Source organism: Nuphar pumila, chromosome 15 (assembly GCF_984573655.1).
Source record: "Nuphar pumila chromosome 15, dmNupPumi1.hap1.1, whole genome shotgun sequence".
Classification (NCBI taxonomy): domain Eukaryota; kingdom Viridiplantae; phylum Streptophyta; class Magnoliopsida; order Nymphaeales; family Nymphaeaceae; genus Nuphar; species Nuphar pumila.
This window is the reverse complement of record NC_143263.1, coordinates 65,773,889-65,796,800: the sequence shown is the minus strand read 5'-3', so window position 1 is coordinate 65,796,800 and position 22,912 is coordinate 65,773,889. Positions and strand designations below refer to the sequence as shown.

Below are 22,912 nucleotides of genomic sequence, written 5' to 3'. Positions count from 1 at the left end.
TCATTCACCGGTATTTCTTGCTCACCAAGCTTCACTACACTCCCATCACTACTTCGTTGCTTACTAAACCGACATTCCATATATTCAGTCTTACTCTTACTCAACTTAAAACCTCTAGCTTCCAATGTCTGTCTCCATAATTCTAACTTAGCATTAACCACAGCTCTAGACTTATAAATCAAAACAATATCATCAGCAAACAGCATACACCACGGTACATTTTCTTGAATTGATCTCGTAAGCTCATCCATCACTATCGCAAATAGGAAAGGGCTTAAAGCAGATCCTTGATGTAACCCAACCGTTATCGGAAAATTGGTTGTCACCCCTCCACAAGTGCGGACATTGGTTACTACTCCTTCATACATATCTTTAATTATACTAATGTACTTGAGAGAAACACCTTTCTTCATCATTGTCCACCAAAGAATGTCCCTAGGTACTGTAATAATCAAAAAAAAAAATTATGTTTGGATCCGGGCCGGATCCAGACCCGGATCTGACCCAGGTAAACAAGTCGGCTGCTGCGTGCTTTTAAAAGCACGCAGCGACGAAGGGGGGGAGGTTCTGGAAACCTCCTTCCCCCTCTCGTCTCTCGGTCTCTCTCGTCTCCTTCCTCTGCGTTGCCGACCCGCCGCCACCTGCGACCTCCCTCCGACGCCGACGATGCCGCCACCGGCGACCACCAGGTACGCACCTCCCCCTCTTTCGTTCGCCACTCTCTCTCTCCTCTCTACCTCTCCCGTCTCTATGCTCCCTCTGTCACGGCAGGGGAGGGGCCGAGCCCCTCCTCCCTGCCTCCTGTTACGGTAGAGGAGGGGCTCGCCCCCTCCTCTCTGTTCCTTTTGATCGGCAGGGAGGGGCTGAGCCCCCTCCTTGCCCTTTTGATCGGTAGAGGAGGGGCTCACCCCCTCCTCTCTGTCCCTTTTGATCGGCAGGGAGGGGCTGAGCCCCCTCCTTGCCCTTTTGATCGGCAGGGGAGGGGCCGAGCCCCCTCCCTGCCCTTTTGATCGGTAGGGGAGGGGTTGGGCCCCCTCCCTGCCCTTTTAATCAGCAGGGGAGGGGCCGAGCCCCCTCCCTGCCCTTTTAATCGGCAGGGGAGGGGCCGAGCCCCCTCCCTGCCCTTTTGATCGGCAGGGGAGGGGCCGAGCCCCCTCCCTGCTTCGTGTTACTTTAGGGGAGGGGCTGAGCCCCCCCCCTGCTCTTTGTGTTGACAGGGGAGGGGGTCGAGCCCCTCCTCCCTGTGTCTCCTTTTGACAGCAGGGGAGGGTCAATCCCTCCCTGCTCCCTTTTGACAGCAGGGGAGGGTCGACCCCTCCCTGCTCCCTTTGACAGCATGGGAGGGTTGAACCCTCCCTGCTTCCTCTTTTGGTCAGGGGAGGGGTCAATCCCCCTCCCTGTGCCCTCGTCGTTCAGGGGAGGGGTCGAGCCCCCTCCCTGTGCCTTTTCTCTCTTTAGGCAGGGGCATCACCCCTGCCTCTGTTGTTCTTCGGCAGGCAGGGGCAAGGCCCCCTGCCTCCCTCTTTGTATGTCGTCTGGCAGGTGCGAAGCCCCCTGCCTCCCCTTCGTTGCTGACAGGCAGGGGCTCTGCCCTTGCCTCTCTTCTACTTTGTCAGGCAGGGGCGCAACCATGTTTGCCCTCGCTTTATGAGGGTAGGGGTGCAACCCCCTGCCTCCTCAGAGTCCGCTGACAGCAAGTCAGCAGGGGCTCGCGGCCCCTGCTTCTGCTTCTTGCGCTTATAGCAGGTGTGCATGCGCACGATGCCCCTGCCTCTGTTTCCCTTACGTCAGGGCGGCGATAGTGCCTCTGACTTTCTATTTTGGTATTAGCTTGCTAAGATCGTTACTTTTGCAGCTCGTACGACGGATCCCGCTCGCGCTCTGCGATCCGAGCCCCCAATCGCATATATCCGCGGACGACAGCAAGCTTGCAATTCTCAAAGGTAGGGGAAGATTGCACAGAAGACTTGGACAATTGAATTGAGTTCAATTAACTAAAAAGGACAATTAAATAAATATATATGCATATATATATATATCATATATATTTATACGAGTACACATTTAATTCAAGGACGCAGTTTCGCGATCCTTGTCCTTTACTTTGCCGTTGTGCATCGTGCAAAGGTTCTGCGTTGCAATCCTGCTTACAGTCTTTACTTGCCATCGCGCGTTGTGCGAGGGTTTGAGTTGCACTTCTGCTTACCGCCTTTACTTTGCCGTTGCGCATCGTGCAAAGGTTCTGCGTTGCACTCCTGCTTACAGTCTTTACTTGCCATCGCGCGTTGTGCGAGGGTTTGCGTTGCACTTCTGCTTACCGCCTTTACTTTGCCGTTGCGCCTAGGCTCTTGCTTTTGCATATGTGTTGGTATTGCCTTGCTTTTGCAGATGACGTGCAGGTTCGTGCTCTTTGCGTATGCCTTAAAGGCGTCCTCGTGGAGGATGCAAGAGACATCTATCACTCACTCTTGCGACAAGAGTTCAGTTGGGAGCTGGCGATACATCCTCGTCTAAGGAGAGGGGTACCTCGCAAGGATCCTGGCTCTTCGTGCGTGCAGTACTGCAGAGTCGACTTGAGGTTTCAGGGAGCTGCGCAAAAGCATCAAAGACTGCTCCAAATCGAAGCATTTGGAAGGATGTGACTGGCTGGTTCTGCTTGCCTTTTTGGCATATCTCGGGTGATCCTGAATTGGAGGTTCAAGGGAACTTCTTAGCGGGTGTTCTGTTGAGAGACCCGTATCCCGTCTATCGAGGCCGGTATCGAGTCATGCGAAACATGTAGATACCCCGATAGCAGATGTGATTCGAGATAATCACATGCATCATGTTGGCACAAGGTACTGCTGTTTCAAAAGATAGAGTAAAGTTGATAAACTTTACATTTTTGTGAAACACTCCTGTTGAGGCTTCTATTGAAGAGCTATACCCCCTTCATCCTAGAGTACTTGTAGTCGTGCACGACACGTCTTGTACTGCGATGATCGGATGAGACGGTCGTGCGACCTCGAACAACGCTAAATGCAAAATGCTGTAATCACATAAATGGCCTCACATTCACCTTCACAGGCAAGATGCTCGAGTGGTTTAAAGACCACAGCATAGAATGGGTCGTTAGTTAAGCAACCCCTAACGCACTCGTTCGCTTCTGGTTGTCTGTCAAGGGAGAGGACAGATCGGTACAAAAACTCCAATGGACAGGTTGTTAACAACCACCCCACGGGCAAAGATCCGGCCTCCCCAGTCATTGGAGTTAGGGGATAGGGGCTACACAAGTTAGCTCAACACTTCTGCAGAAGTTGGATGCATCCGTGGCACTGCTTTTCAGCCTCTGGGGAATCCTCTCTCGGCTAATGCCGTCCCCTTTGGAGCGGACTCAACTAGCTATTCGGGTTATCAAAAATACATAGAATAACAGACGCCCGAACTAGTCTCAGTTGTTTCTATGTTTTGCCTGCGCGTACCCGCAGGCCAGTAATTATCAAAACATAAGGTCTGTTCACACTGGTCACGGGTCGTGAGTTTCACTTGCACTACTGATTCACTTGCACTACTGATTCACTTGCACTACTGCTTCGCTTGCACTACTGCTTCGCCTGCACTACTAATTCGTTTGCTTGCTCGATAGTTCAGTTTGCTACTCGTTGAACTGTGCACGCCTGTCAAGGCGTTACTCTAGTTGATTAAACTGCTTACGCAGTTCTTTGCGGAGTAATAAGGAGTTTCTCATACTAGTTAAATGCTTATAATAGTAGCATTATGCCAGTTGCTACATATTAGCATGTGACTTGCTTTATCCTTTGGTCGAACTGTTTGGTGCTTATTGTAGCGTAGCACTTGTTGGCTTGCATCTCTTATGATTGATGTGATTGCATACAGCTTGTAATCTACGAACTGGTGGCAACTAGGATCGATGTGGCTGCTTGTCTTATAAGTTGCTTACATATTGTGATATAAATGTTGTCGTATGATTGCTTATGAATGGTTTGTGATGTAACGGTTTATGCCTTACGATTAATTTAATTACTTGTTGATGGACTGAGCCATTCTATGGTAATTATATGTTTTACGAGCATTGTCATGAGTGCTTGTCTTACTCAGTTGTTTTGTTTGGCTGACGGGTAGAGTTAGTTACCCTTCGCCCATAGAATCAACTGAATTGCCATATCTGCGCGTTCTCACATATGTCGTTTACACATGCTTTGAGGGCCTATTTGAGGATTGTAATATTCCTCGTGGCAATCATACGATGCGTAGGATTATATGCTTCTGCGCGGAGTGATACAATGCATATTGTTGATATACATGCTTGTGCTCATATTGTGGCTAATAACCTCGAGAGCAGTCAACTGTTCGGAGCAGTCGATTGTATAGATGCGTGTATCACCGAGTAGGGTGTCTGACGAGCACCTGATCTCCAAAGGATTATCTGCGAGGGCGTGTATGATCAAGACCAGGTACCCGGCTAGAGTGGTAGATTCTTTGTGAGGATGTACACTGTCCACGAATGGGTAGCCGCAAGGACGGTGAACTCCTATGAGGAAGTGTATGGTCCAAGATCAGGTATACCATCTAGAGCGGAATTACTTGTGAGGTTATACATTTCCCAGACCAGGTGATCCGGCGTTGATCTTGTTGTTGGTATTAGTAGCTATCGACCCCAAGAGCGGTCTTTTGTGTTGATGCGTGTATCGCAATGATTTTCATTGGATATGGCATATGTTGGGGATCGTTTTCCCAAAGGTTTCGCTGTGAGGTTATACATTTCCCAGATCGGGTGACCCGGCTAGAGTGGGAGATCTCTGTGAGAATGTACACTGTCCACGAATGGGTAGCTGCAAAGACGGTGAAGTCCTGTGAGGATGTGTAGGGTCCAAGATCAGGTATACCCTCTAGGGCGGTAATTCCTTGTCCGGTCGTATAACTCCCGGACCGAACGATCCGACGTGGATCTTGTGTTTTCGCTTACCATAAAAAGTTATGGTGAGCTGTGACGATCTTCTGAGATTGTTTGTGATAGCCAACTATGAATTCATAGTTTCGGCTTTCTGTTTTATCATGATTACATGCATGACTCAGATGTGAGAATCAGATCGTTAGTGATTTGAGTTAGTGATCAGGTTTTGGACCTTCTACGGAAGGGTGAGCTTCTCTGAGAAGGTATGACGCCTTAGTGCGTCATAACCGGTAACAGTTAGCCGCGTAAGGCTTTGAGAGATGAGAATAGATTAAGGTTGTTCAGGACAAAGCGTTTGTTAGAAGTAGTGAGCGACAAACGATGTCCTGATGGTAATTAGATGCAGAGACCTCGTTCTAGGAACGAGGACAAGCTTGTTGCGTAGTAGTTCACAGCTTACGATCAAATTAATCGTATGTTGCGTTGGTCAGTTGCACTGCTTACTTGCTTTGAACTGCTTACTTGCGTTGAACTGCTTACTGTTTGCACTACTTACGCATTTGCACTGCTTACTCGCTTGCACTACTTACTCGCTCGCACGCCTTATTCGCTTGTACTGCTTACGTGTTTGCACTATTCACCTACTTGCATTGCTTACCATTTTAACTGCATATCTGCTTTAAACTGCGTAGCCTACTGAATTAAATGTACTTAATTCAGTTCCTTGTAGTCTTTCTTGTGCACCTACTAGTTTTTCGCGAAACTAACCCATTCTATGGGTACAGGTGATGATTAGGTACACTACGGGCGATGGCGCGATTGCAAGATGGCTTCAAGACTTCTTCTTCCTGCTCTTAGCTCGCGTCCTGGACGCTTGGGTTTGTATCGGATTTCCCTTAGGATATCCGAATCTTGTGAGTTTTGGTTCTTTTAGCTAACGTGCCCAAAGTTGTCAGCTTGCCTTATGATTTACCAAAGAAAAATCTTCCGCTGATTACATAAACAAACTCTGAAGGAAAGAGATATTTCTAGTCTCTTGCCTGTTTTTCTGAAAAGGGTTCGCAAGTTTGAAATTTGGGGCGTTACAAGTACTCTATCGTATGCCTTCTCTAAATCAATAAAAACCATATGCAAATCTTTGTTCCTCTCTCTATATCTTTCAATAAGTTGTCTAAGAAGATGTATAGCTTCCATAGTTGATCTTCCAGGCATAAAACCAAATTGATTCTCCGATATCATGACAACCTTCCTCAACCTAGACTCTCACCCTCTCCCAAAGTTTCATAGTACGACTCATGAGTTTTATACCACGATAGTCTGTGCAATCTTGTATATCACCCTTATTCTTATATAAAGGCACCAAAGTACTTTTCCTCCACTCATTAGGCATCTTATTTGTTCGCCAAATCAAGTTAAAAAGATTTGTCAACCATTCTAAACCTTTCTCTCCCAAGCATTTTCAAGCCTCGATAGGTATACCATCTGGGCCAACTGCCCTTCTTGATTTCAGTTTCTTCAAAGCCTCTGCAATTTCTTTCTTTTGAATCTTGCGCATGACGTCACGATTTATCTCATGAAAAGGAATGGAGAAGTCTCCAAGATCTTGAGCATGACTATCATTAAATAGCTTATCAAAATAATCTTTCCATCTCTCCTTAATCTCCTCATATTTGACTAAAACCCTTTGCGTTTCATCTTTGATACATCTAACCATACCCAAATCCCTCGATTTCCTATCTCTCATCTTTGCAAGCTTATAAATATCTTTCTCGCCTTCTTTGGTATCCAACTTGTCATAAACCTCCTTATATACCTTAGCTCTTGCGTTTCGAACTACTTTTTTAGCTTCCTTCTTAGCTATCATATACTTCTTCAAATTCTCATTATCACGACTCTTAGATTTCTATAACACTCTCTTTTAACCTTAATAGCTAATTTGGCATCCTCGTTCCACCATGATGTATCCTTACCTAGTGGTGCACCGCCTTTAGACTCACCCAATACCTCCTTAGCCACTTTTCTCATGCCACCCGCTATCTTATTCCACATTGATTCTGAATCCTCCTCGAGACACCAATCAGCTTCCTTAACTACCCGCTCTACAAACATTCCTTTTTTAGCTCCTTTCAGTGCCCACCACTTAATTCTAGGATTTATCCTATGTCTATCCCTTTTGCGGCATTGTCTAATTCTAAGATCTAAAATTAAGACTCTATGTTGTGTAGCTACACTTTCTCCCGGTATAACCTTACAATCGATGCAACAACCCCTATCTCTCTTTCTAAGTAGGAAAAAATCTATCTGACTCGTATTAACCCCACTTTTAAATGTTACTAGGTGAAACTCCCTCTTCCTAAACCAAGTGTTTGCTAAGATCATATCATAGGACAAACAAAAATCTAAAATCCTTTCTCCACTTTCATTTCTTTCTCCTATACCATAGCCTCCATGGATACTCTCAAATCCATCCCTACTAATGCCTACATGTCCATTAAGGTCACCGCCGATGAAAAGCTTTTCTTCATAAGATATCCCTTGTACTACTCCATCTAAATCTTCCCAAAATTGATACTTAATGGAATCATCTAAACCTACTTGAGGTGCATAAACACTAATAATATTAATAATATCTGTACCTAATACTAATTTAATAAGTAAAATTCTATCACCCTTCCTACGAACCTCAACTACATTATCTATAAACTGACGACTCATAACAATCCCTACTCCATTCCTATTCTTATTTATTCCTGTATACCAAATCTTATATCCCCACGGTTCTATCACTTTTGCTTTCTCACCTACCCATTTGGTCTCTTGTAGACATAAAATATCAATCTTTCTCCTACACATAACATCTACTAACTCTACGAACTTACCAGTTAAAGACCCTATGTTCCAAGTGGCTAACCTAATTTTATGGTCTTGGACTAACTTCTTTACCCCCACCCGTCCAACAAAGTGAGGGAACCCTTGCCTATTTGACACCACACCCGGGCGCCGGTGTGATGCGTCGCTTCTGGGCGATGACCTAGCAACCCTTGCCCATTTATCACTGCCTCCGGGCCTAGAGAGTACAGCGCGTCGCTCAGTAGGGAACGCCCCAACGAAATTCTTATATTGGTTCATTTTCATAGGGTATGACTAAGTTTTTATGTTGGCTGTCACTGGCCTACCGCACAGGCGGAGTTAGTTGTCCCAATCGATGACAAAAAAATAAAAAAATAAAAAAATAAAATGTACAGCCAATCTCTAATGGGTTGGCCTCTATTATAAAGTAAAATGATTGAAATACCCCTAATGGTATTTCAGTTTACATACATATATATTAATATATACATATAGATATATATATATACATATGAATCTATATATTAGAAGCACAATCTTAACACCCTCTCAAACCAAGAGTTTGCCAAGTAGGAAGTGAAATCTAGATGACGAGAGAGGTTTAGTGAAGAAGTCTGTAAGTTGATACTCATATGGTACATATGGCAATGTGATGGTCTTCTTCAAAAATTCTTCACGAACATAGTGGCAATCCATTTTAATGTATTTGGTCTTTTCATGGAATGTATGATTGCTTGCAATATACTGCGCTCTTGTTGTCATAAGATAACCTCGAGAGTTCTACAATGTGAACTCCCAAGTCTTCTAACTATTGTCTTAACCACACTAATTCAGAAGTAGTTGTCGCCATGGAACGGTGCTTTGCTTCAATAGAAGATAGGAACATCTTTTGCTGCTTCTTGCATCTCTATGAAATTAGAGAATCACCTAAAAAACACAGGAACCAGTAGTTGAGTGTCTATCATTCACATCTCCTATCCAATCATAATCAGAATATATAATAACTTCTAACAAGAAAGACAGAATCAGAATATATAATAACCCATAATTAATAGAATTTCTGATATATCTAATAATTTTCATTATAGCACTCATACGTACTGTAGTGGTAACATGCTGAAATTGACTAACAGAATAAATAGCATGAAAAAAAATATGATGAGTAATAGAGAGATAAAATAAAGCTCCAATTATTTGTCTATATAGAGTTGGGTCCTTCAGAGGTTCTCCATCATCTTTTTTCATCTTTGCATTGATGACCTCTAAAGTATCAATTTGTTTTTTCATCTAAGAGTCCTAACCGTTCAATAATCTCTGTTGCATACTTAGTCTGCGATAACAAGTAACTACGAGGTGAGTAAGTCACTTCTATTCCAAGAAAGTACCATAAAAAACAAGGTCTGTTATATTAAAGTTGGCTTTGAGCACATCTTTGATATGACTAACTCAATGCTTATCACCTCCAGTGATAATCATATCATCAACGTAGAAAAATAATATCACGATTCCTGTATTAGAAGACTTAAATAAACAATGCAGTGTCAGTATAATAATATTTAAAATCAAGTTATGTCATCACACTATTGAATCGATCATAAGTCATACAATGCTTTTCGTAACCGAAGAATCTTTCCATGTGCTAAACTTAATCATGGTGGGGGATCCATGTAAACTTTCTCATTGAGATTACCATTCAAAAAAACATTTTTTACATCCATTTGAAAAATGACTTATTTTTTAATTGATGCTATAGAAATAAAAGTTCTAACAGTAGCCATTCGAGTTACTGGAGCAAATATTTCATCATAGTATATTTCATATTCTTAACTATATCCTTTGGCTACTAGTCTGACTTTATAGCTTTCTAGTGTCTCATTACTTTTAGTTTTAATCTTATTTACTCACAAGATCATCGCTCCTCTGATGGTCAGTGCTTCATGTGAAAGTAAAGACTGAGAGTCAATTGCAAAATTTGGGATTCAGTCTAGTGAACTTATGCATATTATGCAAAAAGAATATTGAAAGTACATAACATTTATGTGTCGAGTGCACTTGGATTCAAGAGTTGTACGTTAGATTCTGAAAACGGGATCCTTTAAGTCAATTTTGTCACCCACGTGATTTGTTCTTGTCAGGTCGACTTAGTGGAGGAGAGACCTCGACTGGAGATGCTGCATATTAGTTATCTTAAGGCAGATTTGGCTGCACTAAAACAAGATTATTTTTTAAGATGCCATCTCGAGTGTGAAGTTTATACAGAACAAAAATCAAGTTAAACGGACATCGGGATGAAAAGTTATGACCAAAACAATGTGACTTGCTTAGTAAAAAACATCATATAGTTTTCTTCCCTTTAGGTAATGTTTGAATTTTTCAAATTTTTGCCTTTTTTTAAAGCTTTTAATTCATTATCCATTGCCTTTATCCATTCTTGATGACTTTTAGTGTGATGGTAAGATGATGGTTTTACATATGAGTATAAAGTCATTAGACAAGATCTATATTTGGGTTCAAAGGAATCATAGGATATAGATCTACTAAGAGCTTTTGAAATTCTCATAGATCTTCTAACACTAGAAGAATTTATATCTTGATTTTGATATTATCTTTCTAAAGCACATGGAGGATGATCTTCGGTACGTCGAGTATAAATTTGAATTTTACTATAAGGTCGATCTATATTATCAAGACCCTCGTTCACATTCCTATGTGCATCATGAGTGTCCTTGTTGTCACTCTTATGGACATCATAAATGTCATCACAACTTTCATGGTCATTGGCAAGGTAAAAAAGAAATGAATAGCCACAATGCTCTTGGATTTTATCTTTAACAATTCATTTTCGCTTTCAAGAAAAGTGACATTTCTTGAGAAATATAGCTTGTTCCTTTTAATTTCATAACATCTATACTCTTTTTATTTTCGGCATAACCTATGAAAATACAAGGAATAGCTTTTGGGAAAGTTTGTCATTTTTGTCAGTAAGGACAAAGCACAACTAAAGACTCAACATTTTGTAATCGGGAGATGTTTTAAATAATTTTTAAATGAGAAAAATATTTTCAATAATTTTTTAAGGTATCTTATTTATCAAATAAACAGTCGTAAGAGCCGCTTCAACCTAAAACAGTTTTGGAACATTTCTTGATATAAGAAGTGTTCTAGTAGTCTCAACAATATGTTTATACTTCCTTTCGGTTAATCCATTTTATTAAGGAGTATAAGGACGTGATTTTTTATGAATAATCTCATGTAAGTCAAGATAGTTTTTAAAATCCTTTGATACAAATTCTCCTCTGAAATCGGTTCTAAAGATTTTAATATTGATTTTAAATTGAGTCTTTGTATAACAATGAAATTTTTGGAAACAATCAAATACTTCAGATTTGTGTTTAAGAAAATATATCCAAGAGTATCTACTATAATCATCCACAAAAACGACATAATAAGATACTCCTCCTTTGGATATAACCGGAGTCGGACCTCATACATATCAAATGTACCAACTTAAATGGTTTCTTTGATATAAAACTACTATGCCCAAAAGGTAAACATTTCATTTTACCAAGGATGCAATCTTTACAAACAAAATCTTTATAACTTGCAAGAAATGGAAACAAATATAATTTTGACACACTAGGATGTCATAGTCTCTTGTACCAATTTTCTGTATCTTTTTTTCCACAAAATTATAAAAAGTATGTTTTGATCATTCAAGATTGTCCATAACATAGAGATTTCTTCTATGGCATTGCCCAATCGGCTTCCTGGACTGGAGATCCTGTATCAAACAATCATTAGATGAAAACAAGATTTTACATCCATGATCCACAATTTGGAAAACAAATAAGATGTTTAAATTTAATTTTGGTACTACTTTAATATTTGGTATAAAAAAGGTTTGATGTTTTTGTAAAGACCCAAAACCTTTGATTTTTAAAGAAGTTTCATCGACGGTTGAAACATATGAATCATTTGGGTTATTATGGCATTCGGATAGTGTGGACTCATTTGGGTTATATGAAAAGAAGCACCGGAATCAAGAATTCAAGAAGTCTTACCGGGGTCAATGCATGTAGATAAGGTCGCGTCTGAGAATGAAGAAGTTTAATTCTTGAACATTGGTTGTAGTGCCTTCATGAGTTGTGCCAAGGATAATGAGTTGATGCATTTGAAGTCATCTACACCATTTCTTTCAAGAGATGATCTCACCGAAGCCACCTTCTTATCATCTCTCTAATCTTTTTTCCTTCTTTTCGGGCAAAAATGCTTGATATGACCCAACTCATAGTAATTATAGCATATTAGTTTGTCCATTTTCTTGTATTCATGATAACCTCTTTTGTTGTTTTGGCTTCTCCTATAATCATTGGAATTTCTTTCATTTTCATTACTTCTTCTAAAGTGAGGGGGCTTATAAGCCCTTGTGTGATTTCTAGGCCTTAACATAGCAAGCACGAATTCTTCCTCTTCTGAAGATGATGGTTTTTTCAACCTATTTTCCTACATAGTTAATTCTTCAAGAATTTCAACTATGGTAGGTACACCTCTATAAAAAAGGATCGATTTGGTACCTTCAAATTCGAGTCTAAGCTCATTAACAAATCGGTAGAAATGCTCCATTCTAATTTGTTTTTCATGGGGTTCTACACCTTGGGGGCAATGTCACTTTGGTTCTAGAAGAGTCAATTCATCCCAAAAAAGCGAGAAGGCATTATAATATTCCCTAATGCTCATCTCTCCTTAGGTCATAGTTCTCACCTTAATTTGCACATCGCATATGTGAACTATATCAACTCCGCCTATGTATAACTGTTTAGTTATACATTGCTGGTCCCAAGCCCAAATAAAGGAGGAGGGTTGCGGTAGGCCAGTGACAGCCAGCATAAAAACTTAGTCACACCCTATGAATATGAACCAATATGAGAATTTTGTTGGGGCGTTCCCTACTGTTCATGTGGAAGACCCAGAATGATTTTCTTTTTTGGTTCATATCGCCGACCCCAATTGTTTTGGGATGAAGGAGTAGTTGTTATTGTTGTTGTTGTATATGTGAGCTATATCCTTGAGACTATACATATCTTTAAGATACTTCTATGCATCACTAGCAAAATCAAATTTTGCTAAGCTAAAGCATTTTTTTATGTCAACACTATTGATGACCATCCAATTATCTTGGAATAACCCATCCTCCATTCTTTTTATTTTTTCTCATATTCGGTGATGGCCTTAGACATCTCTTATCCTTAAAGAGCATTTTTTTTCATTTTCCATCTAAGTATAAGTTTAGGCTCTCTTTTGGTGTCATCAACCAAACCCCGTAGACTTGTTTCTCATATTTTATGTTTTACTATAGATGCCCACATCACATAGTTAGTATCATTGAGTCCCACGAGAATGGAGATGACCACTTCTCTTTCATCCTTCATTTTTACAATAACGAGAGAGAGATATAGAAAAACAAGGTAGTAAGAATTTGTTGAAGAGAACTTTGATGGTGTGTTCCCCAATGAAATGATCCCACAAACCAATGCTCCACCAATCTCACTATACTCCTCTTGGCCTTTCCGAATGAATTACAACCCAAGAGCACCAAAGCTCTAATACTATGTAATAAAATAAGAACCAAGGCAAACAAGAGTCTCTTATGAGCTTAAGAGAACACAACCAACACAAACTAGCAGCTCCAGCAGCTAGTTGTTGTTGTCCCAATCGATGACATCAAAAAAATAAAAAAGGTAAAACAATAAAATAAAAGGTAAAGTCATCCCCTAATGGGTTGACCTCTATTACAAAGTAAAGTGACTGAAATACCCTTGATGGGTATTTTAGTTTATATATATATATATATATATATATATATATATATATATATATATATATATATATTAGAAGCACAATCTTAACAATTCTAATGCAGATTGGGTTGATGAAAGGAGAACCACCTCCGCCATGTTGTGTATCTTGGGAAAAAATTTGTCTCTTGGTGCTCTAAAAAGAAAAGCACAATTGCTTACTCAAGCACAGAGGCAGAATATAAGGCGTTTGTGGGGGTTACTTCAAAATTAATTTGGTTTTCATCTCTTCTACATGAACTTGGCTTCTCTAATGTCCCTAAGCCTATTTTGTGTTGCGGAAATTTGGCAACCACATATCTAGCAAAAAACCTTATGTTTCACACCCGCATGAAACACATTGAGATTGACTTTCACTTTGTTTGTGAGTTTGTTAAGCAGAAGTTGCTTACTATTCAGTTTGTATCCAGTAAGGATCAGATGTAGGATATTTTTACCAAGCCACTAACAGCCCTAAGGTTCTCCTTCTTAAGAGACAAGCTTCACGCCATTGACGAGACGCTCAGCTTGAAGGGGCATATTGTAGCAAGTGGATACGGGTTGAGGTCAGATCCAAATGGTGGTTCAAATGGTCCAGATAGACCCAAGCTATGTCACATGGGTGCGGGTGCGGGTGCGGGTGCGGGTGCGGGGGTGTGGGTGCGGGGGTGCGGCACTTCCAAAAACCTTGGGTGCGGGGGTGCGGCAAAAAAAATATATATATATAGAAGGGGGTTCCCCCGGGCGCGGGTCCCGGGCGAATTTTTTTTAAAATTTTTCAGCCCATTTCATAGGGCAAATTTTAAAAAAAAAAATCAAAAAATGGACCAAAATGACCCTGAGTGCATTGACCGCACCGAGTGCCGCACCCGCGTCGCGTCGATGCGGGTGCGACACCTGTCTGGTCGAATCTCTGTGACATAGGACCCAAGTGAAGGATGTGACTAATGTATTTGGAGGAAGGTTGTAGAAGATAAACTCAGCTTTTGTTTCCTCCTCTTTTCATGGTGGTATCCCTTGTTCTATGGGATTAATGTATCTTTCCTATATATGAATGAGATCAGCCCTATGTAACCGGAACACGGCACTTAGGGTGCCGTACCCGTGTCGACACAGGTACTAGTACCTGGACACGGCAAATGCCGTGTCCTATATTATATTATATTTTCAATATATAATATATATTTTAGATATATAATATATATTTCAGTATATATTTTAGATATATAATATATATTTCAGTATATATTTTAGATATATAATATATATTTCAGTATATATTTTAGATATATAATATATATTTTTTAGTATATATTTAGCCGTGTCCACATACCTACATTTTTTGGAATTGTTGTGTAGTACCCTCTGTACCCGCACCCGCACCCATACCCAGGTGAAATAGGATCAGCCAGCCTCACACCTTGTAAGAGTGAAATCCTTTGAGAGTGGATGCAGGTCGAGATCCAACCGAACCACTATAAGCCTGTGTCCCTGTGTTTGCTCTTTTTTTTTTCTATCATACCTCCTTAGTATCCTGGAACCATAAATCTGTTGTAGTGCTGAAAGGCCTTTAACTAGATGTTCAAATTCCCTCAGTTTGGGATCATAGACCAGATACAATACTGAAATGGCTCTGACTAGATCGCACTATTCTCTCAGAGTAATTGAGATTTGATGCAGCCTTCACGCGTTTTGCCTAAGGTAGTGAAGGCACAACCACGTGATGCAGTCTTCAGCCCTCACGTTTGCAAATGGTGGCTGTGAAAGGTAATACCCACACGATTGTGCACTGAACAGGCTGGAGTAACAAAGCCCAACCACAATGGCGAGGCTGGATTCCTTTTATTTCAATCTCAATAACAATGAACAAGGTACTTAATAAAATGAAAGGTAAAGATAAATACTGACAGTAACAGGGAAGCAAAGAAAATGACTGGGTAAAAAAAAAAAAGGAAGGCTGCTGAAAAGAAACTGCGGTTATTCCTCAAAGAAAAGGTCCCTCACGCAACCCTAGATAGGGTTTTTAAAGCTGATCACTGGATTCGGGCCTCGGGTCCGGATCCGGACCCGAGACCGTTTCAATTTGGAACCGGGTCTTCCCTCTTCTGGAATAGGTGTGTATTACATCCCTGCATCGGGTCCCCTCACCTGTGATCGGATCCTGCTGCTGGATCCGATCGTCTATTTCTTGTGATGGGTCGGGTTCCCTGGCCGTGCCAGGGTCACGCGGTTCAACCTGCTCTGGTACAGCCTGCTCTGCATCAAGATTAATTAGAACTGATCTTATTTTCACTAAGTTCTAATATTTCATTAAGCAAACTAACTAATTGAAGCATCATGGATTCTGGAAAAGAATCTTTTCAAAAGTTAAGGTTTTGTCCCCAGATAATTTCTTGGTTTGAAAGGGGACAGTGGTTCGTTATATTAGATAGATGAAATTGTTGCATCAGTTGGATGGGCCACACCCACCCAACAAATTTGTCTTTGAAAGAATAAGTTAATAGAATTGGAACAAAGAAAATTTGTATGGCATCCAATCATGAGTATGAGGATCAGGGCTTAATTAGATGGATCAATTCCACTGTCTGATAATATTCTGGCCAAATTCATAGAAATGCTTAGAACATTAGAATTGTAGGATGAATTACACAGTTCTTATGCTCAAGAATTGCAGCTAATATGATGAATTTGTGTTCATGGAGAATCTTGGTATAACTTCACCTTCAGAATGACATAGACAATGGGACAGCAAAACAAGTGATAGAAATTCTTCTTTTGTCCTATATAAAGGTAATGGCTGTATAATCATAGGTGATGAAACCTTTCATGCCATCACACACATGATGATGCTACAAATCCGAATTTGTTCAAAGATCTCATGGTCATTAAAAATATCTTTTTGGTCCCTAACTTTCACATAAACTTTATATCTCTCAAATGTACAAAGAGATAGCAGAACAGGAAAGATGTAATAACACAGCAAACACAGTGCAAGAAAAAGCATTTTGTTTTGCATTTTAATTGAAGTTGAACTGAAAATGATAAATTTCAGTTGCTTTCTTCAAGAGAGATGCTCTCTGTCAAAAGTCAAGCGTCAACTATTAGTGACAACAGAGTGAAGGGGCATCAAATTGTATATGCTTCACAAAACACTCCAGGTTTCATAATTTAACATTTAAATATTTTTACATAAATATGAAAGTTATACTATAAAACTCATACCTGAAACAGGAAATATTGGCAATGATCATTTGAGAGTGCCTGAGATGACTTGATAATTTTATGTAAATCAGTGTCCATGAGTTCGTAGACCAGGTAAACATCCCTAAAATTGCTCCTATGGACAGGCAACATGATATCCTTCAAAGCGATCACGTTTTCATGCCGAAGATGACGAAGAAGCTTCAATTCTCTCAGTGTTCTGAGAGCATCCACATGATTCTCAAAGACATTGTGTATCTTCTTAATAGCGACCTTCTCATTAGTTTCTTTATTCATGGAAGAACAGACAATACCATATGCTCCTCTACCAATTGGCTTGATTGGGACATACTTTGTATCAAGCTCAAACAATGTTTGCCACATTGAATAATAATGCTTGCCTTTATTTGCAATCCCATTTGGAGGGTCCAACAGAGTTGCCATTGTGCTGTAACTTCCAGTAAACCATTTATTACAAATGAGAGACAGCATAGAGTACAAAACCCACAATAGTGATATCAGCAGAACAGAGAAAGAATCTTATCGCATTCAACATTTCCAGTAGATTAATAAAAAAATTTGTAAATTCATAAGCAAGGTCATATGTGTGTGTGCCAGAAACCAGTGAACTGCAAACTGTCTCGAATGGGCTTCCATTCTCTCTCAATAGACAGCTTTATCAAAGATAGAAACTGGATATACGATGGTTGGTTGCATGAATTCCACTTAACTGCAATAATTAAGATGTCCTTAGACTCAGTTTGACCTCCCTTTGACACTATTTCAGCCATTGGATCGGCTGGGAACCATACATAAGGGTTCTCATCCCAATCCAATGCCCAAAGTTCACCAGAAATTGGACCATAATACACTCGAGTATAGCAAACATTTTTTCACATATACATACATAAATACATTTTTCTTATCGGCAGCCTTCCCTATAGGCCGATCAATGAGGGAAGAAGTGGGTTGCACAAGGCGAAACAGCCACACACAGAGGATGCATGCAAGATGAAGTGAGCAAGGGTGGACTGTGCCACACTAGGGGCATGTGTCAAGACTAACGCAACTGCAGTGTGGGCCTTATAGGCATGGGGAGTTCCTTCCTTAAATTCCTTTGCTGGGCATGTGTGCAGGGGTACAACCAGAGGCGCGCCCATCCTCTTGTGATGGGCAACAGGGCCCTGAGATGTCATGGTGCAGTAAAGGGGCACACACAATGGTGTGCAGGTGTGTACAGAGTGCAAGGAGGGTGAGAGAGGAAGAAGATGATGCAAGAGAGAGATAAAGGGGGACAGAGATGATCTTCCGCTTCAAGGGGAAAAGGCCTCCTTAAACATTAAATTTTCCATAATCTTTTTTTACAAATCCCCAAAGCCTCAGTAAGGAAAACCCTGTACAACCTAGTCCTACTCAGCCCTACTAACCCAAGGCCCCACATGTCAGAACTCAGAAGCCCGGGATACCACTAGCTGCACACCTAGTATATGTGGCCTCTAGTCCTCACCAACCCTTCATTAACTGCTGCTGCTAACTGTGCACCATTGATTGTGTGTGATATCAACAGTGTGCATGCTTATAAGACCTATAGCAGCATGTGGTAAAGGTCCAAGGCCTTTGGTGACACTTTACAAGTGCACTAAAGGCTTAGGCAGATGCACGGTGTGCTGCTGTGCATCCATTTTTGTTTACCTGTTTTGTTGTAGGCACCTACTCTCTCTCTCTCTCTCTCTCTCTCTCTCTCTCTCTCTCTCTCTCTCTCTCTCTCTCTCTCTCTCTCTCTCTCTCTCTCTCTCTCTCTCTCTCTCTCTCTCTCTATATATATATATATATATATATATATATATATATAATGTCCATGAATTTTCCATATTTTTAAGAAGGATTTTGTTCAAAATTGAGGAAGATGCCAAAATATCATGATAAATTGGAAGCCCTAAACAGTATCTATTTTAATTTTTATTGTGAGATTCTTCCTAGGAAATCTTTTTTTTTTTCAATTCTGGCAAGAAAACCCTTGCCAATATTATCACAAGATCAATACTTGTGAAAACACATGCACGCACGTTACAGTTTTGCAGGTATAATAACTGCAATAAACTAAAGAATGAAGGAATTTCAAAGATATTATCTATACGCTAATTTTCCTTCAGCTTAACCATATATCTAGATTAAATTTAACAGGTTCATGGTGCTTTCAGCTTGCCCAAAATCCATAGTAGTACTTATTGGCTTTCTTTCTTTTTTCTTCAAAGTCCCACACATACACTTGATCTATAAATTTATAATAATAAAATCACTTTCCCAATTCATATAACTTTATTGTGGTAAAATACCATTCCAACAAAGAGATGGCTAGAGATGAGCCATCAAGACCTTTATTTTCAAACTTAGTTCAGATGTGAGCAGATGCTTTTAATCCAATTCAAGGTGTGGCTGTTCAGTTCTCACGATATTCATTGAGAATAACAGTGGTGGAGTACAAAGTAACACAGTTATCTTTTCATCTGGACCATGAGAAGGATATATAGGCTAGTCTATGTGGTTAAGATTGAGAGGCAGTCCAAATTCAACATAGATAATTTTACAGTCTATAGGTCACTAACTGATGCCAAAGTCATTTTCAAGAAGTTAATTAAAATTGACCCTCATTGGTAAATTAAGACTTTCAGAATGAAGATGTTTGGGTGCAAGTTTGTGGAGAATTAAATCCTTAAAAGGTAATCCAGATGGAAGATTTCAATGCTTAAGTTCGAGGTAGCTATCTAAAGATAGATTCCTCAATCCCTGAAGCTATAAAGCATTGGTTTACTCAAAGCACTTTACAGAAACAAGAATTTAATTTTCTGAGTTGCACTGAACAAGGAACCATGTCCCAGAAAAAAAGTTGAAGCACAAACATGATAGACTGTTAGTTAAGAACGCTCCTGAAAAACTTTTATTTTTAATCCAATTGAGACCATTGATCACTCCTATGACATATTTAGTTTTAGAATTCAAAACCATTACCACTAAGACAGAAAGCTAATTATGATCCATGTCAACCCACATTTCAAGAATGAGAAAGTGAAATTTAACCAGTAACAAAGAGTGTAATTACCAGTCAAGAATTCTTGTTTCTGTTGAACCACTTTTCGGTTCAAGAACCAAAGATATTATTTTTGTGTCCCTAATTACTTTGATTCCCCTCCCTTGACAACCCCTGGACCCTTTTCTTCTAAAAAAGGCAAATCAAGAAGTAAATCCTTCTAATTTAAATCTAAGATCCATCAGTTAAGATGGTTCAGTTGTACCAATCCATATATCGCATTAGCCTCCTAGTTGTCGTTGTTATAGTTATACTATGGCATTTTTTTCCTTTTGTTAGAAAAAAAATAATTTCTATTCAAATCCTGAACCAGATATTGCCAAAAGCATTTCTATTCACAAAAACAACCACTCACCTGAGCACACCAAATCCTGTGGCAGCTAACCTTACGCATGACAACAGCATCATAAGGAGGAAAAAAGGTGAGTGGTTTATTGTCCGAATCCCAAAAGATCCCTACGCTATCATTAACCTTTTTTAGCCTTATCCATCGTGCTTTTCCCTGTGCAATCTAAGGTTCTTTGTGAAAAGGAATCCATTTTAATAGGTTAATATCAAAAATTAAAGTTGTACAGAAACTACTATAACAGCTCTGTGATACAAAAGATGAACTTTCCATGGATTTTGTAAAATTTTAACTGGAGAACGTTCAAGTTCAGGATCAAATACCTTTCCTTAGGGGAGTTATTCGTCCAAAGAGATGACGAATCGGTAGAGGGTTATCCGTCCAGAGAGAATGTAAATCGATGCAAAACGGCCATTCAGAGCCTCCACATTCCTCTCCGTCAAATTCCTTCTGGTTGCTAATTCACGCCCCCAAATTTCCTCTTTAAAATCTCCTCTCTTGGAGTTAAGCAAGCAAAAGACACTAAGATTGCCCAAAAAATCCCTTTTTTCTTCAGGAATGTGTGCTCCTTCCCCTATTCTTTCCCTCGAACTACTTCCTTAATCCATTGTGACCTAAAAATCGGTCATTGTTTCGAATATCTATTCGCTCCTGTCGAGCGTTACGTCAATTCATTTCTCTTACCAAAAAAATCTCCTTTTTGTAGCCAAGAAAGAGGGGGGGCGGGGGGGTGAAAGCAACAACAACAACAACAGCAGCAAATAATCCAAAATATTGCCTTTCTTCAACAGAACCCTAATTCGCTATTGCTCTTGCATTATTCTCGTATTCAAGGCCTTCTTCTCCGAGACCAAGGAACGTCCACCCTCACTTCTTTGCCGAAAACCTCTCGAACAACCGAAATTTCGCCGCCTTTCCTCCTCTTCTTCGATGTCTCTTTCCTATTCCTCGATTTCCCTCAAATCTCTACATCATCAACACCCCATTCCACAGCGCTCATCCACAGGAATAGAAACCATCAGATCCTTCGAAAACCCACCTGCCCCTTCTCAACAGAGAGAGAGAGAGAGGGCTCCGGTTTTCGCTCTGCAAACGACAACCGAACTTCGCGTTTTGGTTATTTTCCCATTTGGAAAGATTCCGCCTTTTACCTTCACTATTTTTATTATTAAAGATTTTGCACGCTGGCGACTGTGGCAAAATTCCCATTTGTTATTAACATGCTCCTACAAAATTTGCTCTCGCAGCCATTGGAATCAAGAATATCTCTCTCTCTAGATAGATATATATATATATATACCACCCTATTTTTCTTAATTATATACTTGATTTTTATAAAAATCCAAATGTTGTGTGGTGTAAGTTTTATAAAAGATATTTTAAAAAATATATTTTTTTAATAAAAACTTTCGTGTAAATTGAATACCAAATAATAAAAAATGATTCACACATGCTGAGATTCGGGTCAAACTCAGGGAACGGGATGAAATCTAAGTATTCCAAATAAATGCACAGCTTTATTGTCTTAAAAACAAAAAATTAAAGTGCAGCAAACAAGTGTGAAAACCCTATTACAAAATGTTGAGCAAAAAAAATTAATACAACACAATTAAATGTAGCTTAAAGCCCTACTTTAACTAAAATTAAAAAGAAAATAAACAGAAAAAGAAGATGCCACTGCTCACAAACCACGATCCTTGCATGCGGGTGTCAAAATCTGGGTGCATCTACCTCAACACCAACCTTCTAGCTCATGGCAGCCACCTGTACAAACACAAACAAGAAAACCAAAATACACTACTACATGACTAGGTTAGTTCAAAACGACTAAATAAGAGCAGTAAACATAAAATAAAAGAATTAAAAAAAATCCTACACACAACTCCCCAACGTGACCTGGTTGGGTTATGATCTGAAACAGAGTGTCATCTGTTTCAAGACATGACACAAACTAAAAAGATCACGAGACGACACTTAAAAATCACAAAAGGTATAAATCTGTCTTACGCGATTTTAGGAAGCTACCTATTCTGGATAGATTCTCATAAATCAGCAGAAGAGACCAATAAATGGCATTGGATCTCAATATTTTTTTGCAGAATTATTCCTGATACACTCAAGAATCCAACACATTTTATGAAATAAAAAATTTCCAAACGAATCATAGAAAACAACTATGCTAAATATAGAACAATGCAAAAATCGATAAACAATGTATTTATGGCCAGACTTCGAGAAAATTGTGCAACAGTCCGTCAAATGAGTTCGGATTCTGACGAAATTTTTTCAAAATATTCTACACTCGTCAAGAGACCTAACCCAATTTACGAAATTGAAAAATACGTCTGAAATCTCCAAATACGCAAAGAACAATATCATGAAAAAAAATAAAAAACAGAAGTTCTAAATTAGCGATCTAGTACAAACTCGACAACTATTCTAATTAAATTTAAAAAATAAATCATAACCAATCAGATTCACAAAAAATGAAAACAAAGTGATCTCCTAAATAATAGAAATAAAAAATAGAATTAAAAATACAGACAATAAAAAAAACTAGCTATTATATACTCGACAGCTTGGGTTGCGCAATAGCCGACTCTAACCATCAAGTGTTCTCTTTTTTTTTTTATTTACAAAAAGAAACATGAATAGATATTCAGACTATATGCAGAAAAATAAATTGAATTAGATCTAGT

At 39.6% G+C, this 22,912-nt stretch overlaps 1 protein-coding gene across 2 annotated transcripts in view; it reads right to left on the bottom strand.

Moving 5' to 3' along the window:
- The window catches only part of LOC149815483 (mitogen-activated protein kinase homolog NTF3-like), a 32,210-nt gene extending 10,896 nt beyond the window's left edge, over positions 1-21,314 (bottom strand). Inside the window, exons 1-2 of one of the 2 annotated variants that reach the window (XM_089989577.1) lie at positions 20,537-21,314; positions 16,801-17,227 (exon numbers count right to left, since the gene is read on the bottom strand). In XM_089989577.1, coding sequence (XP_089845703.1) covers positions 16,801-17,223 — 423 coding nt within the window. In that variant the 5' untranslated portion in view covers positions 17,224-17,227; positions 20,537-21,314. Of the gene's footprint in view, positions 1-16,800; positions 17,234-20,536 lie in introns of both variants that reach the window. The other variant, XM_089989578.1, reaches the window with a different exon arrangement.
- Between the last annotated feature and the right edge of the window lie 1,598 nt (positions 21,315-22,912).